Source organism: Mchenga conophoros, linkage group LG1 (assembly GCF_057382185.1).
Source record: "Mchenga conophoros isolate Kocher_MC1m ecotype Shallow Benthic linkage group LG1, M_conophoros_male_GT1.1, whole genome shotgun sequence".
Classification (NCBI taxonomy): domain Eukaryota; kingdom Metazoa; phylum Chordata; class Actinopteri; order Cichliformes; family Cichlidae; genus Mchenga; species Mchenga conophoros.
In genome coordinates, this window is record NC_140526.1 from 16388534 (window position 1) to 16400664 (window position 12131).

The following is a 12131-nucleotide window of genomic DNA, read 5'->3' on the forward strand; positions in this document are numbered from 1 at the left end:
TACTCTCCCACATTACTCAGAGTGCTCTATACAATATGCCACATTCACCCAACGACACACTTTCTCTAAAACGGGTGCTTCCTAACTACATTCACACTCTTGAACACTGGAAGAGCCAGAGATCGAACCACTAACCTTCCGATCAGTAGGTGACCTGCCCTACTGCCTGAGCTACAGCCACCCACTGGCAAAGATGAGTAAACCGTCACTAGGTTTTGAATAAAGTGTACACTCACAAACCTGTCAAATCTGTACTTGAAAAGTTGGCTACTATAGCAGTATAGTGTTACAACATGGCATTTGGGTCTTCTAACTAAAATAGGAACATAAATAGTGCCATCTTTGCCGGACCTAGTCCACATGTGGTTGACAGACACCCTGCCATGACACCGGTCAGTCAGTAGTGCCAGCTTGATGCCAGATCCGGGCCAGACCTGTTTTCTATCAGCCTGGGCAACATAACCCAAACTACAATCGGGCCAGATGTGGCATGCCATCACATAAACAGTGCCATCTATGCCGGCCGTGGCCCATATCTGGATGAAATACGTCTTATCATGCCAGCAGTCAACCAGCAGTGCAGGCTTGATACCAGATCCGGGCCAGACCTGCTTGCTATGTGGGACAGTGTGAGCTGAATTCTGGTAAATGCTGGATTTCTGCTGTGCATTTTTTTAATGACTAAGTGGTAAGAACAAGATGAAGAACCTCAAACAAAATTCACAGGCACAAACCATGTTCCTCAAAATTGAACAACAGTTTGGAAGGCTAGAAAAAGCATGCAGAAGGTGTAGACAAGAGAGTCTCATAATCCTGCTGCTTTTAACAATGCAGTTAAAAAAGAAGGACAAACTCTCTACAGTCATGCCAAAATCCACAAATGTAATCTCTTGGTGGGGACATTCTTACTTAGATGGATTTGTAGTGATTGCAGCTTGGCTGAACACCTCAATAATAGAAGAGCTTCACTGTTGCTTTCAGAGTTTTATTGAAAACTCAATTGAAGAATCATTTTTTCTCTAGCTCTCACCTGATTGTGCATTTTTAGCACGCTCAAATTCACAATGAAAAAGGGTGAATGAGCACAGCATTCTCTCTTCTAGAGGCTCTCAGTATGAGACCACCAGGATAGACACATATGTGTGTCCTCGTTTTTTGTTTTTTTGTTTTTTTTTTGTAGGCATAGAAGATGGGTAGTGCTGATGGGTTCGGGCAATTTCACAAGAAACCATCTCAAGTGTTTCAGACTTGTCGAGCGGTGAAAATTGACGGCTGTAAAGAAATTACAGCAGTAGCGGTAAAATGCAGGGGTACACCTCTCTCTTTCCTTCTTCTCGGACCACCCTAGCTTTCCCGTTCTCTGTCCAGGCTCTTACATTTGTTTCCCCCTCTCCATCATCTTGTTGATATTCGGCTATTTTAGAGGTGGAGTACGTAAATCAGGCACTGCTCTCACAAGTCTCGCAATTTTTAAATTTTCTGTTTAACTCTTAGTTCTTTCCATCACATTTATCTTTCTTGTTAGACGTTTATTTTGTCAGGATTTTACACCTCGTACCTCTCTTCATCTCTCTCCCTCTGGTAGTGGAGGATTTTGGCGCGACTCTGCGCGCACGGTAGCGTGCCTGAACGTCTGCGCTTCTCACTCTCAGATCAACACGAGCAAGTCACACATTCCAGTAGAGAGAGGCAGAATATATGCGTGTGTGAGAAGGAGTGAGCGGGGAATCCGGAGAAATACCTTAATGGATTATTGGATGGACCTGTTTGTCCTTTACGCAGAAGGAATCTGATTTTTGGACAAAAGCAATGGATTGAGTTTCAATTTGACCATTAATAGACGGGTAAGACAGATGAAAACTAATAATATGATTCAGGTTTAGGTTTTCTCCGGGTATTGTCCAGTGCATGAATTTATCACTTGTGGAGTTAAGGCAGCCAAAGAAACACACTGTATGTGACAAATGTGCGTAATTCATGCTCAGTCGTGCATCTATTTAGTTAATCTCAAAGCACCTTTAATGAATTAATAAATGAATTAAGATATAATAAAACAAAATAAGAAAGAAAGTCATTTTTAATTTTTTTTTTTAAACAATCGTCTTGTAGCAAAAAAATTAAGCTGTCGGGAGAGTCTGGAAGTTGTCACCACGGTAATACTTGCATCCTGTTGTTAATGCTTGTAATCAAAAGCCGGATGCCGTCACAACGATTGATATGGTTGTCTCAAATCAGACTCAAAAACTTTAATACAAATTGAAACCGCCCTACTACAATGAACAGCAAGGAGATTAACACATTCGCACCTTGTTTTGGAGTTGATGCAGCTTAAAGCTAGTGCGTGTTGAAGTGGGAAAATAAGCTATTATTGGGGTGGTTTCAGTGCCTCTAATTATAGCGTACAAAATGAAGAAATCATTTTATAGACACAATGATACACACGCGAGTGTATTTACTCATAATCCCCCTACAAGAGAGTGTTTGTTTGTTTGTTTGTTTTAATTTGTCGGTCATTGTGGATAATTACGCATGACGCACAACGTATATACAATTATATCTACAGGTTCTGTCACCGGTAAGACAGAAAGCCAACATGGACGCCGGTAGTCTGATACAACATATTGAACGAGATGAAGAGACCACTTCGTGGCCATTGTCGATGACCACTGAGTGGTTGGAGGACGGGAACGAGACGACCTGGAATCAGTTCCAACAGCCCGACTGGCAGGTGAGAGAAAAACACTGAGATAACAAATGAAAGTGATTAAAGTCAGAACTGCAGAATTTAAAAAGATGACATTTTGATGATGATATTAATGAAAGAAGTAAGAAAGACGACTCAGTGAAGTAAACAGGTGTATTCTTTTTTTTACTTGTATAATGTTGAAGGGTAAAAACCATATGTCAGTGACATCATTGTTGTGAAATCTAAGTAAAGTGCCTGAAACAGACAGAAACTCAACAGAATGAAGTAAAGGCTTACTGGTGAATGTGATTTGTCTCAGGGACAAAATGTGGGGCTGATTCAAAGGACATTTTCACTTCACAGACTGTATATTAGTTAAGTTATCTGAAGGCTTTTTGCTCATTCCTCTAAACACTTTTAACTCCCCCACAGTCATTTAAACCTGCACCACACCGTGCACAGTTTACAGTCCTCTCCTCCTATCTGTGCTTGGCTGTCTGAAGTAGCTCATTGCTTTACATTTCTGCGACAGTGGTTGACTGGGTATGAACAGGTGATGGATGTCAGGGTTTTCATTTCTGGCCCCAGATAAAGTGCAGCATGTCTGTCCTATTAATTTTCTTATAGGTCAGACAATGAAAGGAACGGGGTCTACAGATATTAAAAAATGCTGAAGATTGGTGGTTGCTTATCACAGAATAGACTTTACCTGGAAGCTGACTTTGATCGGTTTATCTCTCTTTGGGGGATGAGATAAACTAGGAATTCCCTGTGTAAAGAAACTTAAGATTTCTGAAAATGTTTGTTGTTCAGAGTTGTTACGTCTCAGGAGGTAGACTGAGGTATCTACTAATTGTAAGGTTGGTGGCTCGATCTCTTTTCCTCTTGTCATTATGTTGAGGTATCTTTGAGCAAGCTACTAAACCCTTAGTTTCCCCTGATGTATCCATCCGAGTGTGAGCGTTAGGATAAAAGCACTCAGACACAGGAAAAGATGTTTGTACAAATGGGCTAATGAGGGTTGTAGTAAGAAAATGCTTTGAGTGCTCAAATAAATTAGGAATGTGCTACAAAAGTGTCAGTCCATATACCACTTGCTGTAGACATCCTGTGCAGGGATAGGGTGGGGTTTGCAAATATATACGTATTTGTGAGTTCCTTTATTGTGTTTTTTTTTTTGTAACTGCGTATAAGATGCTGACATTAAAGGTCTCCTCTCCTCTCCCAGGTGGCTCTCTGGGCTATAGCGTACTCCCTCATCATCCTGGTGTCCATCACTGGGAACGTCACAGTGATCTGGATTATCCTCGCTCACAGGCGCATGAGGACTGTGACCAATTACTTCATTGTCAACCTGGCTTTCTCTGACGTTTCCATGGCGAGCTTTAACACCCTTTTTAACTTTGTGTATGCGCTTCACAATGACTGGTACTTTGGCTTGGGTTACTGCAGGTTTCAGAACTTCTTCCCCATCACTGCCATGTTTTCGTCCATATACTCAATGGCTGCCATTGCAGTGGACAGGTAAGAACGCTCTCCTATAGAGTTCAGAATAAGTGAATAACGACAATGAACTATACTGTGCATTAAAAAAGGTAGACTGAACACTGAGCTGCAGACTGGCACAGCAGGCAATCTGGAGTACAGGGAAACCAGCATATGAGCATATGAAGTGTGAAAAAATCACAGCGTTAGGCTTGAAAATCTAGTTGTCTGAACATGTCTACAGATTAATGAGCTGTAGTTTAAATGTCATTAGAGGCGATTAGGAAAAGGCAGGGATGGAGTAGCACCACCTTCACAGAGTTGAACAGCAACAAAAACATAGAAACACCTACACAAAAAGGGATTTAAATAGGTGAGGGGAGGGAGACTGGGGGCATGAGCGACAGAGGAAAAAAGGGGAACTCAGCACTGGAGCCAAAGGGATCATGTGAAAAATATGAGGTCAACTGCTATTAAAATGAACAAGTCATTACATCAGAGACTCTTTTGTGCTACCAATCAGACACTAATGGGGTGACTGATCCCCATTTTATGCAAACACTATTTAGAAAGTGCATTATGAAAGCAGTCAAAAAAAGGAATCATCACAACTCAATGAAAAAAATCAACATAGTGGCATATTGTTTCAAGCAACTAGCAGATCTGGGCAAAGGCATCTCTTTTCTGCAAGAACACGGATCATTTTCAGAGTTTCTGGAAGAATAAGGGTTTCGACATTTGAGCTCAAACAACAGCTCCTTGAGGAGCATGATTTGCTCTCATTCTCAGCAGGCAGTACAAATGAAAATGCTGCATGAAGGAGATATAGGTCAGCAGGCGGACACAGATGAAACACAGATGCCAGTAATGCTTACTGGAGCATGAATGGTCAGCCCGAATAAAATATCATATACTGAGTAAGGTATAAAATCTATGCTCAGTATGTGATACTTGTAGTAAGATAGTTACAAATTTATAGGACCGACCTTATGCAATATGACACTCCTTCAAGATAAAAATAATCAACATCAAAGAAGGGTGTTTCACCCTAATGACAACCGTACAATGATTTTGAACACACAGCAGGAACACAAACTGAGAATTAAATGTGTTATTAAGAACTATTTGTTTTTTGTTTTATTTTCATCATGATTTACTTGATGAACTCAGAATTGTTCACCTATATATGATGCAGCAAAACCTCTTTGTGGATTTAGACTATCCATAAACTCTTATGATTGTAATAAAGCTATCTTATATAAAATAAACCATTATGGGATGCAAAGAAAAACTAGAAAACATCCAAGTCAGTGTGGTCCTCCTCTTGGAGGCTTGACCTAAATCCCACAGAACACCTGTGGGCTGCTGAAAAATGTCAGATCATTGATGTTTTAGTGGGGATGACCTGACAGCTTTGACTGAAACATGAAGGAAACCACAGCTGTCGCAGCAACTTTCTGATTTTCCAAGTGTCCAAGTGTTTTCAGGTAGCTCTGCAAGCAAAATGATGCTGGACTAAATACTGAAACATTATAACAGCAATCAGCAATCTTTAGTATTCACGGGGAAGGAAGGTCTGGAAAATGTGCTTAGATTGCTGCTCTGTTGCTCAGGACCTGGATAACGAGCAGATAATGGAAGAAGGACTAGCTTTTTATTTTAATTTTGAAAGTGTGAATCATTTTTAAATGGTATTAATCAATTCCCAATACTCTTCTTTTCCATTACTCTTATAGTATCTACTTTGATGTGACTTTTTAAAAATCTGATGCAATTAATTGTCTTTTTTCCTTTTTTTTTCTGAAAAAAGCAGTTTATTAACCAAATCTTTCTAGCAGATCCATTAATTCTTACTGGGTTTTTTTTGGCTCAGATTGATCAAGGTGCTGGAAACATTGACATGAAATTCTCACCAAATGTCAGTAACAACCCATCCAATGCAAAAACGCAAAGAAATCAAACCATTGATTTCCATAAATTATGTGTAATAATAAGAAAAGACAGAGGGGGGAAAGTATTGAACCCGCTTACTGAAATGTATGTAATACTTTGTACAAAAGACTTTGCAGGTAATGACAGAAACTAGTCACATGCTAGTCAAATTACTCAGGTGTGATTTTGGCCTATTCTTCCTCACAGACAGTCTTCAAATCCCGAAGGCTCCTTGGGTCCTATGAACTCTCATCCTTAGATCAGTTACATGAAGGGTGATGTATGCAGAAAAGCCGCCCCACAGACTTTATGCTTCCAGTATTTCACAGGATTGTTCAGCAAACTTTGAACATGCTTCAACATGCTCTTTCTTTAGCAGTGGTCTGTGTCATGTTCCAGCATGGTGAGCGTGCATACAGGCCATGATGGGCGAGTGCATTGCTTGCTTTCTTTGAAGCAATTATACCTGCTGCTTCCAGGTATTTCTTTGGCTCTCCACAAGCAGTCCTTGGCTCTTTGACAACTTTTCTGATAATTCTTTTCACTCCTTTGTCTGAAGTTTTGTGGGGAGCACCTGGTCATGGCTGGTTTATGGTGAAATTCCACTTTCAGCTAATGTCCCCAACAGTGCTCACTGGGACCTAGAGTAGTTTAGAAATTCTTCTGTAACCAATGCCATCAGTATGCTTTGCAACAATAAGGTTGCAAAGGTCTTGAGAGAGCTCATTGGTTTTACCCATCATGTTTCGTGTAACACTGCAGTAATTTCAGCTGGTGTCAATAATTTCCATGTCTTTTTGCATCTCCCTTTCTTTGTGTTTTCAGTACTTTTCCCCTGTGTCATTTCTCATCACTACACATAACATATATGGTTTGATTTCTTTCCATGTGTGGATTGGATGGGTTGCTACCGACATCTAGTGAGAACTAGATGTCGGTAAAAAGGAAATAAAAACTTGTTATAGGTTCTACTTTCAAACTTTCATCTTTATGCGAAACGTTTATGTAAGATCTCATGAAGCTGTTATTATCCACAGAACATTGACAAAGCCACTCCACAATAATGTAAGTTTATGACTCATAACCACAGATGACCGATTTCACCGTAATTTTAACAATACCATGCAATAGTGCTAAGTTGAAAAAAGTAGACTGCATACTGGTTGAGATGGGTTGCCATAGCTACCGCATTCATTGGCAGTTATTAACATTATTTCACCTTCAACTTTTAATGAGGTAACTTCTGTATTATATGGTAGATTGGCGGGAAAGGAATTTTTTAATATACCATCATTAACCTGAATTACGGGATGTCACTGATTTTTAATTATTTTTATTGTATCCGAATATTTTTTAAAAGGATTGCGTGGGTTTTAAATGGTTATTATCCTGGGCTTTTATCACTTGACCTCTGACAGTTAGCATATATTCCACAAATAAATAATTACTAAAGAAATGTTTTTGTTTGTTCAAAATAGGAAAAACACTTTGAAAAAAGGTTGTTTAAAACAAACACTCAGCAGGAACCTTTTGATTACTGCTCAGCTTTGAAGCTGTTGTTTTGCAGCTGATGGTTTGATGAGTGGGTAGTTTTCTGTCATGAAAAGAAAATGTCACTTTTTTTCACACACTAAAAGCTTTAAAGCATTGCCCTGTTTTCCCTATCAGTGCACCTATGACTGAGTTTCTTTAGACAAAGACATGTGAAGGTGTAATCATACAAAAGTTTCTGTCTTTTTCAGGTACATGGCCATCATCCATCCTCTGAAGCCTCGCCTCTCCTCCACCTCTACAAAGGTGGTGATTGCCCTGATATGGATTGTGGCAGTATCACTGGCGTTTCCTCAGTGCTACTACAGTGTGACAAGATTTTATTACCCCAGAACTGTGTGTATGGTTGACTGGCCTGATGATTATGGAGGAACACATCAACTAAGGTGAAATAAAGAGGCACACACGTGCATAGATGGTGACATCGCTAACAGGTCTGTCAGTTTAGGAGCTATTTGTGCCACTCTTTAAATGCAGATGTGTGTGTTTACCTATTTGGATTGAGCAAAAGTTTCTACTTAAGCACTGGCAAAAATATCTAAAAGAAAGTTGGACAAAAACTGAATAAAATAAATGTTTACATAGAAGGTAAAAACTTTGACCTCAAGTTGGATCTCCAAATTGTTTTTCTTCTGCTCGGCTTCATTTCTTCTAATACAGCATTTAAAAGTGAACGAGGTTGATCAGATTTTTACATTTACAATGAAAGCAAGCGAGGAGTGGCTATGTTAAATGTTGCTATGACTGCTCAGGTTAAATCAATCTTGTGTTCATCTAAAACATCAAAGAACTCCAAGGCACTCTCCTTTTAAATAACATTTTAAAATACCTTTATTAAATGTTGCATGCCAAAATGCATTTTGGCATGCAATAACAAGCTTAATTCTCTAAAGCCTGACAAAGAAAGAAAATCACAGACAGGAAGACAGAGCCTTGGCTTCTCTGAGACCTCTTGCACTAAAACTGCTGGAAGGTTAAAATGTTTGTTGTTGTTTTCTGCCTGACATAGAAATTAAGCATTTAATATCCATGTTGCTAAACAGTTTCGAAGCAATTTTCCAGGTTTCATCAAATGCAAAAAGTAGTTATTGCTCGGTGAGAGACATGTAGAAAAGCACAAACTGAAAAAATTTAAATGGTATTGAATTTGCAAACGGCACACTAACATCGGATTTGTGGTGATGGCTTGGTGATAACAGCTGACACAATCTAAAGGTTGAATGTTGTGTTACCGTTTCTCATCTCTTTTTCTCCATGTAGTTATCAGTTTGCGGTTATATTGCTGATCTACCTTCTCCCTCTGCTGGTGATGCTGGTGACATACACTATAGTCGGCCGATCGCTGTGGGGTGGGCACATCCCTGGAGAGGCGTCAGACCATTACCATAGCCAGATAAATGCCAAGAGAAAGGTTACACTGTTCCTTTTTTTTTACTACTCAGTTTGACTACAAATCCTCTGAGCTGACCTGATCTTAACAGAAAAAAACACAGCAGCAATTACTCAGGCTCATATGTCTTCTTATTTTCCATAGGTGGTGAAGATGATGGTTGTGGTGGTGGTGACGTTTGCCCTATGCTGGCTGCCCTACCATGTCTACTTCATACTGGGATCATTTAACAGAGACATTTATAAGCAACATTACATTCAGCAGGTTCACGGATGCCTCTCTGTTTTATATTCTTGAATCTGTAGTTTTGTGTTTACTCATTATTTTCTGTCTTCATCAGGTGTATCTGGCCATATTCTGGCTGGCAATGAGTTCAACTATGTACAATCCTATTATTTACTGCTGTCTAAACCAAAGGTGATCTGGCAGTAATTGTGCCGAGTTTAAAAATAATATTATAGCTTCAAAAACGTCAGTAAATCGGAAATAAATCCATCTTTTCCTGCAGGTTTCGCGCTGGTTTCCGTCATGCCTTTGCTTGGTGTCCCTTCATCAAAGTGTCAGAGGAGGACAAGATGGAACTGCAGCACACACACACCTTCAGAGTCACCATGACCCGCAGCCACCGCAATGACATGTCATCTATTAGAACAAACACTACATACGTCTCAAACACGCTTGCCAGCAGTGACCTGGTCACAGAGAGAGATGCTCGCAGACACCTTAAGAAGAACACACGCAACTCGCATCCGGTGAAGAAACTGGACGACACAAAATCTCCAGCTGTGGCGCTTATGGAGCACACCCAGTGATCGCTGACAGACATCATGATGAGGACATTCTCAAAGGGAAGGCAGCAGGATTTTTCTGAATTGTGAATAAAAACACTACAGCTGGTGGAGACAGAGGAAGCCCTGCGGAGTACTGGACAGAGTTAATCAAACTAAGGCATTCATTCCTGTGGATCAGGAACGTTGTATAATACACGATGGATGAATGAATGTGACTATCAAGCTATTGCAGCACATGCAAAACATTTAATTATGCCACTGAAACATTTGTGGCTGTGTGTAGATTAATCCAACCTTGATCTATTTACACTGCTCCAAGAAATTACGCGAACACTAAAATATGTTTTCATCGTGGTCAGATAACCTTTACTGATATACTTTGTGTAATTAAAGTGAAGTAAAAGTGGAAACCAAAATCCTCACACCAAAGTCAAACATAAATTCACAGGCTGTTCCAGCTTGTGTCATAATGTGCCTCGGTAATGTTTACTGGATATGTCTGGATATACTCCTGATGAGATACTGGATAGTATCCTGGAAGATCTCCTCCCAGATTTGTTTCAAGGCATCAGTGAGTTACTTGATAATCTATTTGGCTAGTTGACAGTCAGTCTGAGGATTTCTCTCTGGTATCATATAGCAGTCAGGGTATCACTGACCAAGCAGGTGGAGGTCTGTGCAAGCCTCCAAGGATATGCTTCCCCAGACTATCACTGACCCACTGCCAAAAGGTCATGTTTATCATGGCGTCCACAATCTCTTTAAAAGCTGTCATATTTGCTCAGTGTGCACAGGTCTCACTAAAGGACATAAGACCGTTGTAGGTCTAATTCTAACAGTTTTGTCAGGGGCATGCACATCAGTAGCCTTATTTTGTAGAGCTCTTGCAGTACTCCTCCTCACCCTCTTTAGAGCAAAGAAGCAGATACTTGTCCTGCTGCTAGGTCGTTGCTTTTCTACAGCTCTGTCCAGCTCTCCTTGTGGCACAGCCTGTCTCCTCCTGGTATCACCTCCACACTCTCGGGACTGTGCTGGGATACACAGCAAACATCTACTGGAGGAGGTGGACTACGTTTGCGTCCTAAATGGGATGCAGGTACAATTTCATGCAAATAGTAGTGTCAAGGACGTTAGCAAAAATTAAAACAAGAGAAAAGGGTTAAGGAAGGAGCAGTGGTCTGAGGCCACTTGATGCTCCTCCAGTGCAGCGGCTGTGACTTTCATCCTAACTGGACAGACTGATTTCCCTGAAGCTGAACTGACTTTGTGTCATAGTGTGATGATCAAGTGTTCCCTTCATGCTTTTAGAAGTGTATTCCACTCCAAAAGTGTCCTCCCCCCGTTGCCGTCCAGACCTCTACATGCTCTCTTTCCTCCATCTTGGACATTCAAGTGTTACTGGAAACATTTAACTGTGGTTACTGGTTTTCTTGTGCAGAGAACGGACAAACAGTCCAAACCCTTAATAATGTTGTTGTGTAGCGTCTTCATTTGATATAAGGCTTTCTTTAACATTTAAGCTAAAATAGGTGTTTTATTTAATTTCTCTTCTATATTAACTCTCAATAATCAAAGTAATTCACTCATTCTTTAAGTTTGCTGGGATTCAGAATTGGCAGCAACAGCGTAGTTAGTCTTTTTAATCTGGCTTTTACTCATATTGATTACTCATAAAACATTCAGAGATCAATTAAAGCTCAAAGTGATGTCAGAAAATCGCCAGTAAATACGCCTCCTTCTCCCATTTTTGCCTTAAATTAATCAGTTGTCTGGTTTGCATGTATTTGTTGCTGTGCAGTTCTTTCCCCCTTCACACATTTGTTACATGGTGCACATTAATACAGTATTTTTCCTCTTATATTGTGAGTTCACTGGATAAAGTCTACATTAAAAATTCAAGTGCCGCTACTTAGTACAATCAAATGTGAAACATAGTGATGCTATCTACTGAAGACATTCATGTAAAATACCCAGAAGTAAATATGAAACTTGTGGTTGTCGCACAGTTAAAGAGTCAGAAAATGACGCTTTAAATATTGTAACCTGTGAGCATTAGGTTTCAGGATGAAGTAAAAACGTTTGATTATTGGAAACTTTTTGATGTTTTAAGCACGCACTGTGGTTGTGTTAAGTGTCTTGTTGTCTATACGAAGCAGGATTTTTGTCGTCTGTGGCTGAAATAAAAAAGTTTAAATAATGTGACAGTGCTAATAAAGTTACAATACAGGAAGTACTGACACACATTTATTTGTGCCCCATCTAACGCCTGAATTATAACTGCTGTAGCTGTTAACAG

At 39.9% G+C, this 12131-nt stretch overlaps 1 protein-coding gene across 1 annotated transcript; it reads left to right on the forward strand.

Moving 5' to 3' along the window:
• Positions 1-1433: 1433 nt before the first annotated feature.
• Positions 1434-12065, forward strand: tacr2 (tachykinin receptor 2). Its single transcript, XM_085267920.1, has 8 exons — positions 1434-1844; positions 2564-2728; positions 3915-4210; positions 7846-8040; positions 8915-9065; positions 9189-9308; positions 9385-9461; positions 9553-12065. Exons 2-8 carry the CDS (start codon positions 2594-2596, stop codon positions 9854-9856), a joined length of 1278 nt encoding a protein of 425 aa, XP_085124046.1. The 5' UTR covers positions 1434-1844; positions 2564-2593; the 3' UTR covers positions 9857-12065.
• Positions 12066-12131: the final 66 nt, after the last annotated feature.

Bases quoted from the DNA above. Each gene is read 5' to 3' on its own strand.
- tacr2 (XM_085267920.1), top strand. From the start codon at position 2,594: ATGGACGCCGGTAGTCTGATACAACATATTGAACGAGATGAAGAGACC. The intron at 8,041-8,914 runs GTGAAATAAAGA...TTCTCCATGTAG, and splicing joins GGAGGAACACATCAACTAAG to TTATCAGTTTGCGGTTATAT. The intron at 9,066-9,188 runs GTTACACTGTTC...TATTTTCCATAG, and splicing joins AGATAAATGCCAAGAGAAAG to GTGGTGAAGATGATGGTTGT.